The 12,245-nt window shown below is 41.8% G+C and overlaps 1 protein-coding gene across 3 annotated transcripts in view; it reads right to left on the reverse strand.

Moving 5' to 3' along the window:
• Positions 1-12,245, reverse strand: part of HHATL (hedgehog acyltransferase like) — a 337,378-nt gene that overhangs the window by 278,996 nt on the left and 46,137 nt on the right. For 2 of the 3 annotated variants that reach the window (XM_069211017.1, XM_069211018.1), the window contains exon 2: positions 5,289-5,437. In XM_069211017.1, coding sequence (XP_069067118.1) covers positions 5,289-5,394 — 106 coding nt within the window. In that variant the 5' untranslated portion in view covers positions 5,395-5,437. Of the gene's footprint in view, positions 1-5,288; positions 5,438-5,992; positions 6,063-12,245 lie in introns of those variants that run through there. The other variant, XM_069211019.1, reaches the window with a different exon arrangement.

Here is a 12,245-nt window from a genome sequence, read left to right on the forward strand (position 1 = left end):
GAAAAACTGAGTTTGATCTCGCCTGGCGGGAGCAATTTCAAATCTCCTGCCAAGCGGGAGCAAATACAAAGTCCGTTCCCAGCTGGCGGGAGCTTGAAAAATGCTCACACCCCCTGGGATCGCACTTCTGATCTTTTTCCCTGCCCACAGTGATGTAGGGAGTGAAACAGATCTAAATATTACTCCTGCCCACAGCCAGCAGTTTGCTTTAGCTGCTCCCTCAGGGGTGGAAGCAGTGCTGGCTCCAACTGGATGTGGAGAGCCGGCTGGGGCCTTGGGGGCCTTAGGACTCCCTCCTTTGCCCCCAGTGTTAGTGTGGTGGAATTGCCTGGCTGAGCATTATGGCACCCACCCTTTGTCAGCCAGTTCCTCTGGGCCATAATTGGCCCAAGGAATGGAGCCATATGCCCGTTCCCCTAAAAAAATGCACCAAGCCAGAGGCATGGGGTCCCTAGGGCGAAAAGTGTCACAGGGAAGGGGTGTAATATATGAGGTCATAAGCAGTGCATTATGAGGGCACAAGTTATAGTTAGCTCAGGTCACTATAACTGCTGAATTTCTATGGTTGTGTACTTGTGAAATGTGAGCCTAACTATAACGTCCCTGTAACCTTTGGTTTTTTAACTGAATTGCTATTGTTTTTTCAATTCTGTTTCCTAATTATGTCACTGTAACTGTTGTTTTTTCAGTGAATTTCAATGTTTTTTAACGTAAAGTAATTATCATTACTTTACGTTTATCCAACCACAACTGTGCACAGGCAGTGGTTGGCCGCAGGGCCTGTCTGCAGATCAGCCAACACTTATAACCACCAAGCCATGTGCAGCGGTGGTTGGCCACAGGGCCAGGCCCTACAGCCAACCCCTATTTTTTCAGAAGTGGGGTCACATGGAGGAGGGGCCACATGGCATTCTTGGCCCTGGAGACCCCAAGGGCACCCAGTCACAATACTGGGGGCCGCAGGGCAGCCTGAAGTCCTGTGCAGTCCTAGTCAGCTCCCTACCTCCTATGGGAGCCAGCAATGCTGTCACAGAGAGGGAGAAGCTTAAGCAGCTCCCTCTCTGTGAGAGCAATTGTTTCTTCCATCTCCCTACCTGCATCTCCATGGGCAAGGAACAGAGGAAACCTCCGCTTGCAGTGAAGGAAAGCTGTTTGACAGCTCTCCCTCACTGCGAGTGGAGTATTTGCTCTGACTTGGGGGGAGCTGTCAGCTCCCGCCAAGTCACGGCAAACAGCTATGTCCCGGGGGTGGGCACCCCGGGACATAGCAGGAGCTGGCCCTGGGGTGTGGCAGTCCCCAGGACCATCAATGGCTACGTGAGGGGGGCCGCATGGCTCCCCTCCATCATGCAAATAGCCCAGGGGAGGTGGTGGCCCCAGGCCCGGGGGTCTGACACAGACCCCCTTCATTCTTTTGGGTGGTGGTCCCCAGGGCTGGGGGTGGAGGGCTTGGGGGCACCTCGCGTTCTGATTTACTATTGCCCCTGGGAGGTGGCAGTCCCCGGGGCTGTGAGGGGGGGCAGGCAAGGTGGCCACCCACATGTCATTTTATTTTGTGTGCCAGGGAGGTGGAAGTAACTGGGGTTGCGGGTAGGGCAGGTCGCCCAAATTCGCAACGTCATCACAAATTCGCTAGAACTATTTTTTTAAATGTATGTTTTTTGCTCTACGGAGGTTGGGGGGATCCTATAAATACAAATGTATTTTCCCTTTACTATCTCCAAAACTACTGGATGGATTTACACCAAATAAGCGAAAGCGTAATCTCCACACCGGAAGCTAGCTTTCTGCCAAATTCGTTGTATTTCCTTCAAGGCCATGTTCAAAGGTGCAATGGAAATTAACCTGGAGCCTGGAGCAGCCACCTGGACCCCATCTGCCAGGACCAAGCACATTAGTTTAAAGAGATGGGAGCACATGGCCCAGTTGAAAGGGATTGGGGCACATGGCCCCCTCCATTAGCCAGAATGGGCCCTGGGGTCAAATGATTTGTAGAGGCAATTGGTAGTGCACTGACTCCCTTCTTCAGCCTTACAAGGTCACGGGGACCCCATCCCGTAGGACTGGCTCTTCACGTGTATTCCGTGTGTTGCGGAGAGCACACTCCCGGGACACTGTATTTTTCTATTGCTCCTGCCTAGTGAGAGCAAACAGAAGTAGCTACTCCCACTTGAAAAAAGCTCCCACTCAGTGGGAGCCTCTTCTGTTCCTCTGCACATGGTTTTGCAAGCAGGGAAAAGGTGATTGCTCCTCTTGGTGGGGGGCAAACAGAAGTAGACTCGCTTTGAAAATGCTCTGGCCAAGTGAAAGCACACTTCTGTTCTCCCCCGGCAGCCCCAAAGTATATGTTTTGTGGTTGCCATGGGTTGGGATTCCCATGGCCTCTAGACACTCGGGGAGGGGCAGTGTGCAGCATGGTTTGCTTGTTTGAGCACTGCCCCCTGCTATATTTAGTGTATGGCCCTGAGGATGGAATCCTTAAGGTCTAGGGACGGGTGGCCGCACGCTATCCCCTAATATAATTGTTTTTGGCCCTGGAGGATAGGGTCTCCGGTGCCTCTTCAGGCTTGGGGAGGATGGCCATGTGCCTCCCTCCCCTAATAATAGTATATTTTTTAGCCCTGCGTGTTGGGGTCCCTGGGGCCAATAGTGGTTTGGGGAGTGGACTTCTGCAGTGGGGTTGGACCTTATGGCTAACCCCAAGCTGCGCACAGCCGAATGATATGTGCAGTGTGAAGATTAGTCGCATAATCTGTGGGGAAATTAGCAGTGCATTTTAAGGACCTGAGTTATAGTTACCTTAGGGCACAATTTAAAGTTACTAGAAATAACTGTAACAGATATATTTTCGTGGATTTTTTAGTTTAAAACGTGACTTTGTTGACTGAATTTCCACCTAACGGTAATGTTGTATATATATATATATATATATATATATATATATATGTATATATAAGTATATATGTATATATATAGTTAGGATTATGTTTCCACAGAAAAAGCATTTTTTTGACTTGCCTACATCCTTGGCACCGTTTGACGAATCTTCACAAAATATTCAAAGAAAAGTGGGCCAGTGATTCTTGTTGCGCACAGGAAGTTTTGGGGCGAACTGTCAAATGAGGGCCGAGAAAAAGGGGGCTCAAAAAACATTTCCCATATTAATTCCCATGGGACCAGTCAACATGTCTACAGCCCAAACCACTGGACAAAAAAATACACCAAATTTGGCAGAAAGCTAGCTGCCAGTACACAGATTGTGCTTTTTGTTATTTGGTGTAAATCCATTCAGTAGTTTAGGAGATCTTTAAAGGACAAATACATTTGTATATCTCTGACCGCGACTAATTTGTGAAATTCTTGAATTTTCACAAATATGGGTGCGAAAAGAAGTATTGCAATTGGCTGACCGCAACCTGACTAGAAAGTTGTGACTGCCAATTTGTTTCATGGGGCACAGTCCCCTGGGGCATGAAAATTCAAACTGAGAGTGGCATAAGGGGTCGAGGGTGAAGGTACCCTAACCCCAGGGGTGTGGTATAGGTGTGTTTTAGGAGCAAATTATAGAATTAATATAATTCTGCCTCACGGCTTGCGATTTTCACCAAAATTCGTGAAAATTCACACATTTCTGCAAATTATTTGGAGAATATTCACGATTATGGAAAAATTTGAAAGAAAAAACACAGACTCATTCATACACTAATTCATTCATTCATACATGCACTCAGAGGCTCAGGCACGAACTCACACACCCGCTCAGACACTCATGCACCTACTCAGACCCACTCATAGACTCACACACCCACTTTCAGACCCACTCACACATCCACTGACAGAGACATGTCCTGGGGCCAACCTGCCCTGGGCACGGCCAAACATGGCGCAGGTCTGGGTGGTTATAAGCGCGTGGCTGCAAGGCCAGGCCTTGCAACCAATCCCCACACAGATGAAGGCTGTGAGTGGCGGGGTTTGGAATAAAGTATAGTAATTAAAAATAAGAAATTCACTGGAAAAAATCAAAGGTTACAGGAACATTATAGTTAGGTTCTGAATTTACTTGTACAAAACCATAGAAATTCAGCAGTTATTGTTAGAGATCTTTCAAGTAACTATAACTCGCACCCTAAGGTAACTATAACTTGCGCCGCATTAAACTTTTATTCATATTGGCGCTGCCCTTCCCACTGCTACATCTTCCTTGAAATAATGCTTGAGAGTTATCCACAAACGAATTGAAACAAATTTCTTAAAATTCATTTGAATTAAAAGTGAGCTCCAGGTATTTGGGACAGTAAATTCTGGACCCATCCTGCTGACCAAAAGTTCTCAGATAAATTAGCCTCTAGTGCCAAGTTTTGAATTCGATTAGCTTTTTTTGTGTACTTTTTAATTCTTTATTTCCATGTGTATTTAAATACCATAAAGGTAAATAAAACACTTACCCCAGCTAATGACACGCTGTGACAAACAAAGGCCCTCATTTAATTTAGGGTTTATTTGAAATACTTCTGATTTGTACTATGCATTAGATCCGGAAGAGCCTCCCCAGGGGATTTTCTTCCAACATACTATCCCTGCACTAGAGGATATGCATCTAATCTGGTCCAATGCCACTTTGAGCTTAAAAGTACTTTAGCAGATACTGTCGACGTATGCATCATTCCTTTCCTCATAGCTGTCAAAAATGGGAGTGATTAAAGTTAATTATAGGCTGGTATGGGATTAAAATATTAGTCACTTTCATTTTATTAACATTAATTCACAACACTCTCCATTTGATCAGTTTTATAAATGTATCTTAAGATCCATTGTCTACGTCTCTCCACGTGACTGATATGTTGACGGTCTTTGGATATATAATGTGTCTTGGGTGTGTGTGTCATTGACTGGGGTACATCAAGCAAGCATGGATACGATACATCAAGCAAACAAACAATGTATTGTTATAGAAAACTGTATTGAAAACTGCATGCCTGGGCTGTACAATTTCAGTTAAAATGTATTTTCTTTTCAGATGGACCAAATAAAATTACTAGTTTTGCACAATCTAACCCTAATTTTGTCCTAAAATGTACCAAAACATTAACCAATTTGTGGACACAATCAGTTTGGAAACTTAGTACAAATTTGCGTATTACAAATACCCTCTGTGAAAACCTTAGCTGCATAAAACTTGGGAATCCATGCTCGAGCAGAGCTGATCCTGCTAAATATGAGGTTCTAGGAAACGTGCTTTATATGGGACGTTATTGCATAGCTTTCTAAGACAGAAGTATAAGTCTTACCACTAGATGCTTCAAAGATTCCATTCGCTGAGTATGCCAAGGTGCATGTCAACACCAAGGCATAGAAGCCCAACTCATAATGTGGCAGGGCAGCTTTTACCCCCATGATGGCTGTTCAACCCCAAGGGATACTCAGATGAAAGCCAAATCTAGAAAAGCAGAAGGAAGAGAAAATGTACTCTTTTATTTTTCAAAATCTATTGCAGTTGTGGTAAATTGTGCTAAACTGCACAAATAACAATAAAAAAGTCTTTCTACAACACTCAATGACTACCATGTACATGCAATAACATTCTGTGAAGTGCAGGTATAACATACATTTCTTTCTGCATCCTTAGATACCCACCTCTTTATTCTTGGAGTGAAATAACAATTTTCAAGAGTTACAGATTTCACCAGTGAATTTATCAGTGCATTTGAGAAGATTCTCTTGGTCCTTTCTGTAATCAAAACTCTTTTTCTGGGAATGTATAATTTTTGTGTTCAGAGACTACAGAATCTCTTGATAAAGGCTGCCAAGTAATTCTGGACCATATCCTTGAATATATGGTAAAACAGTAAACGATTTACATTTACGGTATCTATTTTTACTTGTTTACAGCACGGGATAATTGAATATTGTTATATGCTGGTGTTCTGAATTGCACTAAAAACAATAAAGTACCAGTGTTCAGCAAAAAAAAAACAATTTGTAAATAACTCACTAAGTAAACAGTGTCGCTCATGAGTTAGGAAATACATTTTCATCTCTGACCTCGGGAATGGAAGTAGATAGATAAAAACCTGGACCAGATGATGACAGCCCATGACAGACAACAATTCTATAATGGGTACAAAGATGTGCAGTTACTGAGACTAGATATCAAAATGTTATATAACACTACAATGGTTTAGTTTTCAATAATTCAGGCGGGTTGGAGGGGGGGGAGAGGGTGAGGGTGAGGGGAACAAGCTAATAGAGTTACTGAAATAGGAAAGTGACTCAAAGGACTAAACGTCCAGGCACCTAAGTGAAAGGTAGAGAGAACAAAAAATGCCCAGGGTGTTTGGAGCAGTAAAGGTAAAGCAACGAGTATAATTGCAAGGATTCACTGACGCAAATCGTGGTAAACAATATAATAGACAAAAATATTGTGTCAGAAATGTTGTTTAGCACAATATCGTGCTCCTATACTTATAAATGGTAAGTACCAAAATATCAGGAAAAACATATTGTTGATACTAATGCCATACAAAAATATATAAAAATATTGATTTGTTAATATAAACAGTATAAAATAGTTAATGTTGAATATTTTAATATCTACACCTATTATAATGTAAATTAAATACATTCCACTAATATTTAATACTATATATAAATAAATACTTACAGAAACACAAACACATATATCTATAGTGTAACATAATTAAGCATACATATATATATTCACTGAATAACAACGAAGGTTCAGGTAACATTAAAGTTAGGTGAATGTAAGCAATAACATTAACATTTTTAACTAAAAAAAACACACAGAAATTCACGCCCCTGCCATGCACTGCTTATGACCTCACATTACATCACTCATGAAATGTTCTATGATATCATTTATACCATCACTGATGATATCTCAAAATACATCCTTGATGACATCACTGACGACATCATCCTGACTTCTTTTGCACACATTGCTCTATAAACATGTATGGCATTAGAGATACGAAAGTAACTACAAAATAGCTCAGAATAGTTTAAAGCATCATTAGTGGCATCACAGATACAACTCTTTTAGGTGTAGCAATCATGGGTTATGTGCAGCATTGACCCTATACAATACACTTCACGGTAGCCTAGTTCACTTTAACAATCAACCATAGATATATGGCGAATCCTCACTGTACACAATGTTCAAAAAGTAGAAAAGTGTTCAGAGGAAGTCAAGTCCCTCCAAATGCTCCAAGTTCCAAAATGAATGCCCTACCACAGACAGCTTTTATCTGTAACAAACTCCTGACAGTTACTGAACCTACATTAAGAAATAACGTTGATATGAGTAGAAAAGTGAGTACTGCAAACAGTGTTCACTCAATGGAGAGCGCTTACTCTGGACCACACTGTTTGCAGACAGTGAAACTCTCCTGAGAAATATACTACAGAGTATTAAAAAGAATCTCCTAAGAACAGTTTACACTCTGTGCAACACTTGCCAAAAAGGTTGCTATTTACTTAAAATAATCAAGGTCTGAAGGTGGTAAAGATCATACTGCCTGCAGCCTTCACACAGTGGTGAAACTGTACAGATAGCCCATCTTCTGAAGCAAAAGAAGCACATGTAAATAGGTTAATATCTGGTGCACACAGTCTTCTATTTTATGGCAAAATTGTTACCCTGGGACTATTCTGTCTAATAACTCAAGGATGCCTACAAACTCAGTATGTAGTACTTAGAATCTTTGCCCTGTTTCAAAGTTTTTCTGCAGCGCCAAAAAACCTGTGTAGAATATGCTGAACACAAGTCGTCAGCTAATTACCTGCACACTGGGTTACTCTTCAATGCAAAGATTTATAACATGTTCAAAACCTCTACACAGCTACGATGAATTAGGACCACATGAGTCCTGTAAACACTTACACCAATTAGCTGGAAAGATGCTGTAAAAAATAAGTGGAGAAGTAAAATGGCAGTTACCTACCACTATGTAAACTATAAAGCAAACACTCACGCATTGGATGATTAAATTAGTGATGGCTCCACAGAGCGTTTAGGGGCTCTAAGAGGGGGGCCACGCAGACCCCTCCACATTTTGAAAACATTCAGGCCTGGGGGAGGGATCCCTGGGGCTTTAGAGACTCAGGGAAGGGGGTCACATGGCCCCTCTTCATTTATACACTAAATTTGGTCCAGAAAGTGGTCTCTCTGAGGTCTTTGGAGGCCTGGAGAGGGAGGCCACGCAGCTCCTCTCCCCTTACCTGCAAATTTATTTCCCTGCTGTGGGCTCTCCAGGGCCTTTAATAGCTTGCTGAGGACGGGCCGCAGGGCCCCTTCCCTTTTTAAATGATTACGGCCTGGAGTGGACTCCCCAGGGTCTATAATGGCTTGGGAATGGAGGTCACGCAGTCCCCCTCCCCTTTATGAATACAGCCCCCAGGCAGGCTTCCCAGGGCATAAACCTAATAAATGCAGCTCACTCATCACTTTTTTTATCCTCCTGGAGTGCCCAAAGATGGTGGAATTTTCTGACAGTTTGTTTTTGGCCCTGGAAGGGCCCCTTTGAGTTCCACTCATGTGGTCCAGGGGGTCATGGTATCCTTACCCTGCCCCTGTATACTAATTTTGTTTTTTTTTACTTCAGGACAGGGCACTAAGTCCCTGAGTTCTGCAATGGTTACCGGCAACATTTTTCACATGTTGCTTTCAGCCAAACAGAGCACTCGTTCCTGCCAGAGTCTGACTCCCATGTGAGCTAGATGACTCAAGGGAAATAAAGCTCCCTGGGCCAATCAAAATGCTCCATGTTTAAAATGGCACTCCCGCAAGAGTCTCTAGTGCCTCTCTTGGACCCAGCTGTACAGATATACAATCATTTTTCAACCTTAACTTCTCAAATACTACTGAACCAATTTAAATTAAATCGCAATCTGTGGACCATGATCTAGCATCCTGACAAATTTGGTGTAGTTCCGTTCAGTAGTTTTTTGTAGTAGCCTGTCTTAAAGACGTCTATGGAGAATACATGGGTATTTTGTGTTTGGGACCCCATTCTTTCTTTGCCCCTGCTTGATAGAGCACCCAGAAACTTTCCATGCATTAGTCAAAAGGTAGCACCTTTTTGAAAAGTTTTGTGGAGATTCATCAAACTGTGTCAAAGATGTTAGTAACACAAAAAACACTTTTCCCATGAAAAAGCAATCCTAACTATAACTACCTAGTAGTGACTTGTCTTAGGTTATATATATATATATATATATATATATATATATATAATAAAACCAGAAACATATAAACATTTCAAGCCCCAAAAATAGATTTACTAAAAATGCTATAATTATTAAAATAAATTTGAAAATAAACACAAATAGTATAATACATAAAAACAAACAATTCTATAAAATCTATTTAACCCATATTATAAAATCTTTTGGAGTCTAAGAATATTAAATAAACTATTCCTACTCTAGTTTATGCAACAGTAGGACAGTGTTGGACTTCAGATGACTTAGATTTGCTATTGGGTCCAATGTGACAGTTTGTAAAGCCTTGTGTCACATTATACCTGCACCAAGTATAATGTATGTAAGGCATGCATTCCCATGAGAAAAGCCACACAGAACTGATGCAGTGAAATTTACATTTCATCTCGTCATTCGGCAACTTCAATGCATCAGCGCAGGCGTAAAACTGACCCAGGACTTTTCTCATTGGCATTGCTGGAGTAGCGTAATTTTTTTATGCTAGTCCAGCAATGTCCGAGTTTAGCACCACAGATGCAGAATTTCTGACGCACCTGTGAAAACGAGCTCCATGGGGCTTTGTATTGTAAATACAGCGCATCCATGGCCTTGCTAGGAGGTCGCAGGCAGGACAAGAAATCTAATGCATCAGAGCCGATGTGTCAGATTCTTGTAAACGAGGCCCTTAGTGTTCCTGATTGAGGTGGCCGTACCCAGTCTATATGGAGATCAGTGTCATTTGTGAAGGATCATATAATGGCTAAACTTAAATCAGGCCTCTCCTAGGTTTATGTTGTGTGCAACAGCATATCATACCAGTCTTCTGAATAGCAAAACACCAACCTATGTGACCAGCACCACATTAGGTCTTCAGTTGTGGGTGGCAAAAACAAATGATCTGCAATTAGCTTGTATAATCCGGACACAAAAACAAATATATGTGATTAGATTAAATAATCGGGACTCCACCTTTTTATATGTGCCACATATGACAAGATAGCCCAGATCGGGGAATCTTATTACTTATTATGGATCCTGAGCCCAGAGTTTCTCTGACACAGTTTCTAAGTCTTAGAAAGTCGCAACGTTATCTAGGAAGAAAGTTAAACTTGGCCTGCATCTCCGCAAATGTCTGAGTCTATCTCCCAGGATTAGTTGATCTATTGTGGAGATCCCCTTTAACTCAAAGTCAGACCAATTCTATTCTGCGCTCCCTACGTGGGTCATCCTATTGCCCAAGATACACCTCCACCTGTGCATGAAGCTGCTGATTTTTTATTTAGCATGCATCTTTGCTATCCGTATGCGTTTGCATGGTCGATTGGGCTCATATTTTTTGTTGTCCCATAGAACTTTTGTGTACATTAACCCTTTACTCTCATAGTCTCCTAATATCCCATTCTCTGTCTTAACCCAGTATGAAGTTTACAGTAAAGTATGAATATGATAACTGAGCTGTGCTATCTGGACAGATAACAAGTAGGTTTTTTTCATGGGGCAGAGAGAGAGACATCCATCCTCATTGGAGGCGTGAAGGTTAGTTAGTTTGAGTCTGAGTTTACTGCCTTGCCATTGGAAATATGTTCATAGTTTGTATAATGTGTGGAGCAAATTGCATGTGATCCATAGTGGGAGCATAGTAAAGAGATAGTTCAGTAGGGGCATAATGTTTATTTTAAATATTTGTACCCTCCCCTATAAGGAAAACGTCAAAATGGATCAGTCTGTTATAGCTCTCTGAATCTTTGATTAATGAGACCAGAATATCTTGCATCACGTTATGTACTTCTCTGTTCAAAGTATTTCAGGTCATTGTCCTTTCATTTAAATTGTGAATATCCAAGCGAAGCACTGGTCGTTACAGGGGTTAATGGGAGAGCCTCGTACTTGTCCCACTTTATTCGGTATCCTGAAAAAACAAAGACCTCTGAAATTAAGACGGTAAAGACCACTATAGATTGATGCGGTCCGATAGAGTCACCAAAATATGATCAGCATAAAAGAGAACGTTATGCTTTCCTCCTGTTGCCTGGAAATCTCTGATCGCGATATTATCCTGTATCGCTGCAACCAGCAGATACAGTGCTAGGATGGAAAGCAGCGGAGACAAGGGGCAAACCTGTCTAGGCCCTCGTCTGATATTCAGCAGCAGAGAAATATAGCCATTTTATACTGCAAGGAAACCGTCACCAACTCCTACTTTTGCTAACACTCGAAAAATATATCCCCTTTCAAACTCATCAGAACATTTCTCAGTTCCTAGGAAATGGCCCCTTTCTCGTTCTTGTTGGGTTGTGTCTGCAATATGATGTGGTAAAAAGATCGCAAGTGAAAAGAGAAGAGCCTGAAGAACAAAGTCCATTTGAGCAGGGTGGATCAGTGCCGACAGGATCCGCTTCAGGCAGTTCTCCAGGATTTTGGCAAGGATCTTAATGTCTGAATTTATTAGGTAAATTGGTCTATAACCCGGACACTGCAACAGATAATTGCTTTATTTTAATATAGGAGAGCATTTTTGCGTTGCGTCTATTTCTGAGCTTCTGGTGGCCGGGCACGTCTGTTGATGGTGTCTTCAAACGGAGATAGGAGAAATTCCTACGTGTGGGAATTACTGTTTTCTGATGCATATAGTGATTGTTGAACACCTTTGAAAGCACATTTTGAGTCCTTTGGATATTTATCGATTATAACGTGATCCTTTTAACGTGAACCTAACAGCGCAGTGTGAAAGAGTACAAGGGATTTTTCAACATGATTATTGTTTACTCTGACTCCAGCATCCCTTTGCTACTATGTAAACAAACAAATATTGGTTGTTAGGCATTGGCTCCTATGTACAACTTTTTTTTGTTGAATATACATAGGCTCAGACCCGTTAGTTGTAATGTAAAATTCTCTCTCTCTCTGTCTGCATCCTCTCTTTACTCTGCATGATACTCATGAAAGCGCATGTTAGAAGTCGCCTGTAATAAACAATGACAGGCATGTTCTGTCATCTTTATCTTTTATTAATTACAGGCTAG

Source organism: Pleurodeles waltl, chromosome 10, assembly GCF_031143425.1.
Source record: "Pleurodeles waltl isolate 20211129_DDA chromosome 10, aPleWal1.hap1.20221129, whole genome shotgun sequence".
Classification (NCBI taxonomy): domain Eukaryota; kingdom Metazoa; phylum Chordata; class Amphibia; order Caudata; family Salamandridae; genus Pleurodeles; species Pleurodeles waltl.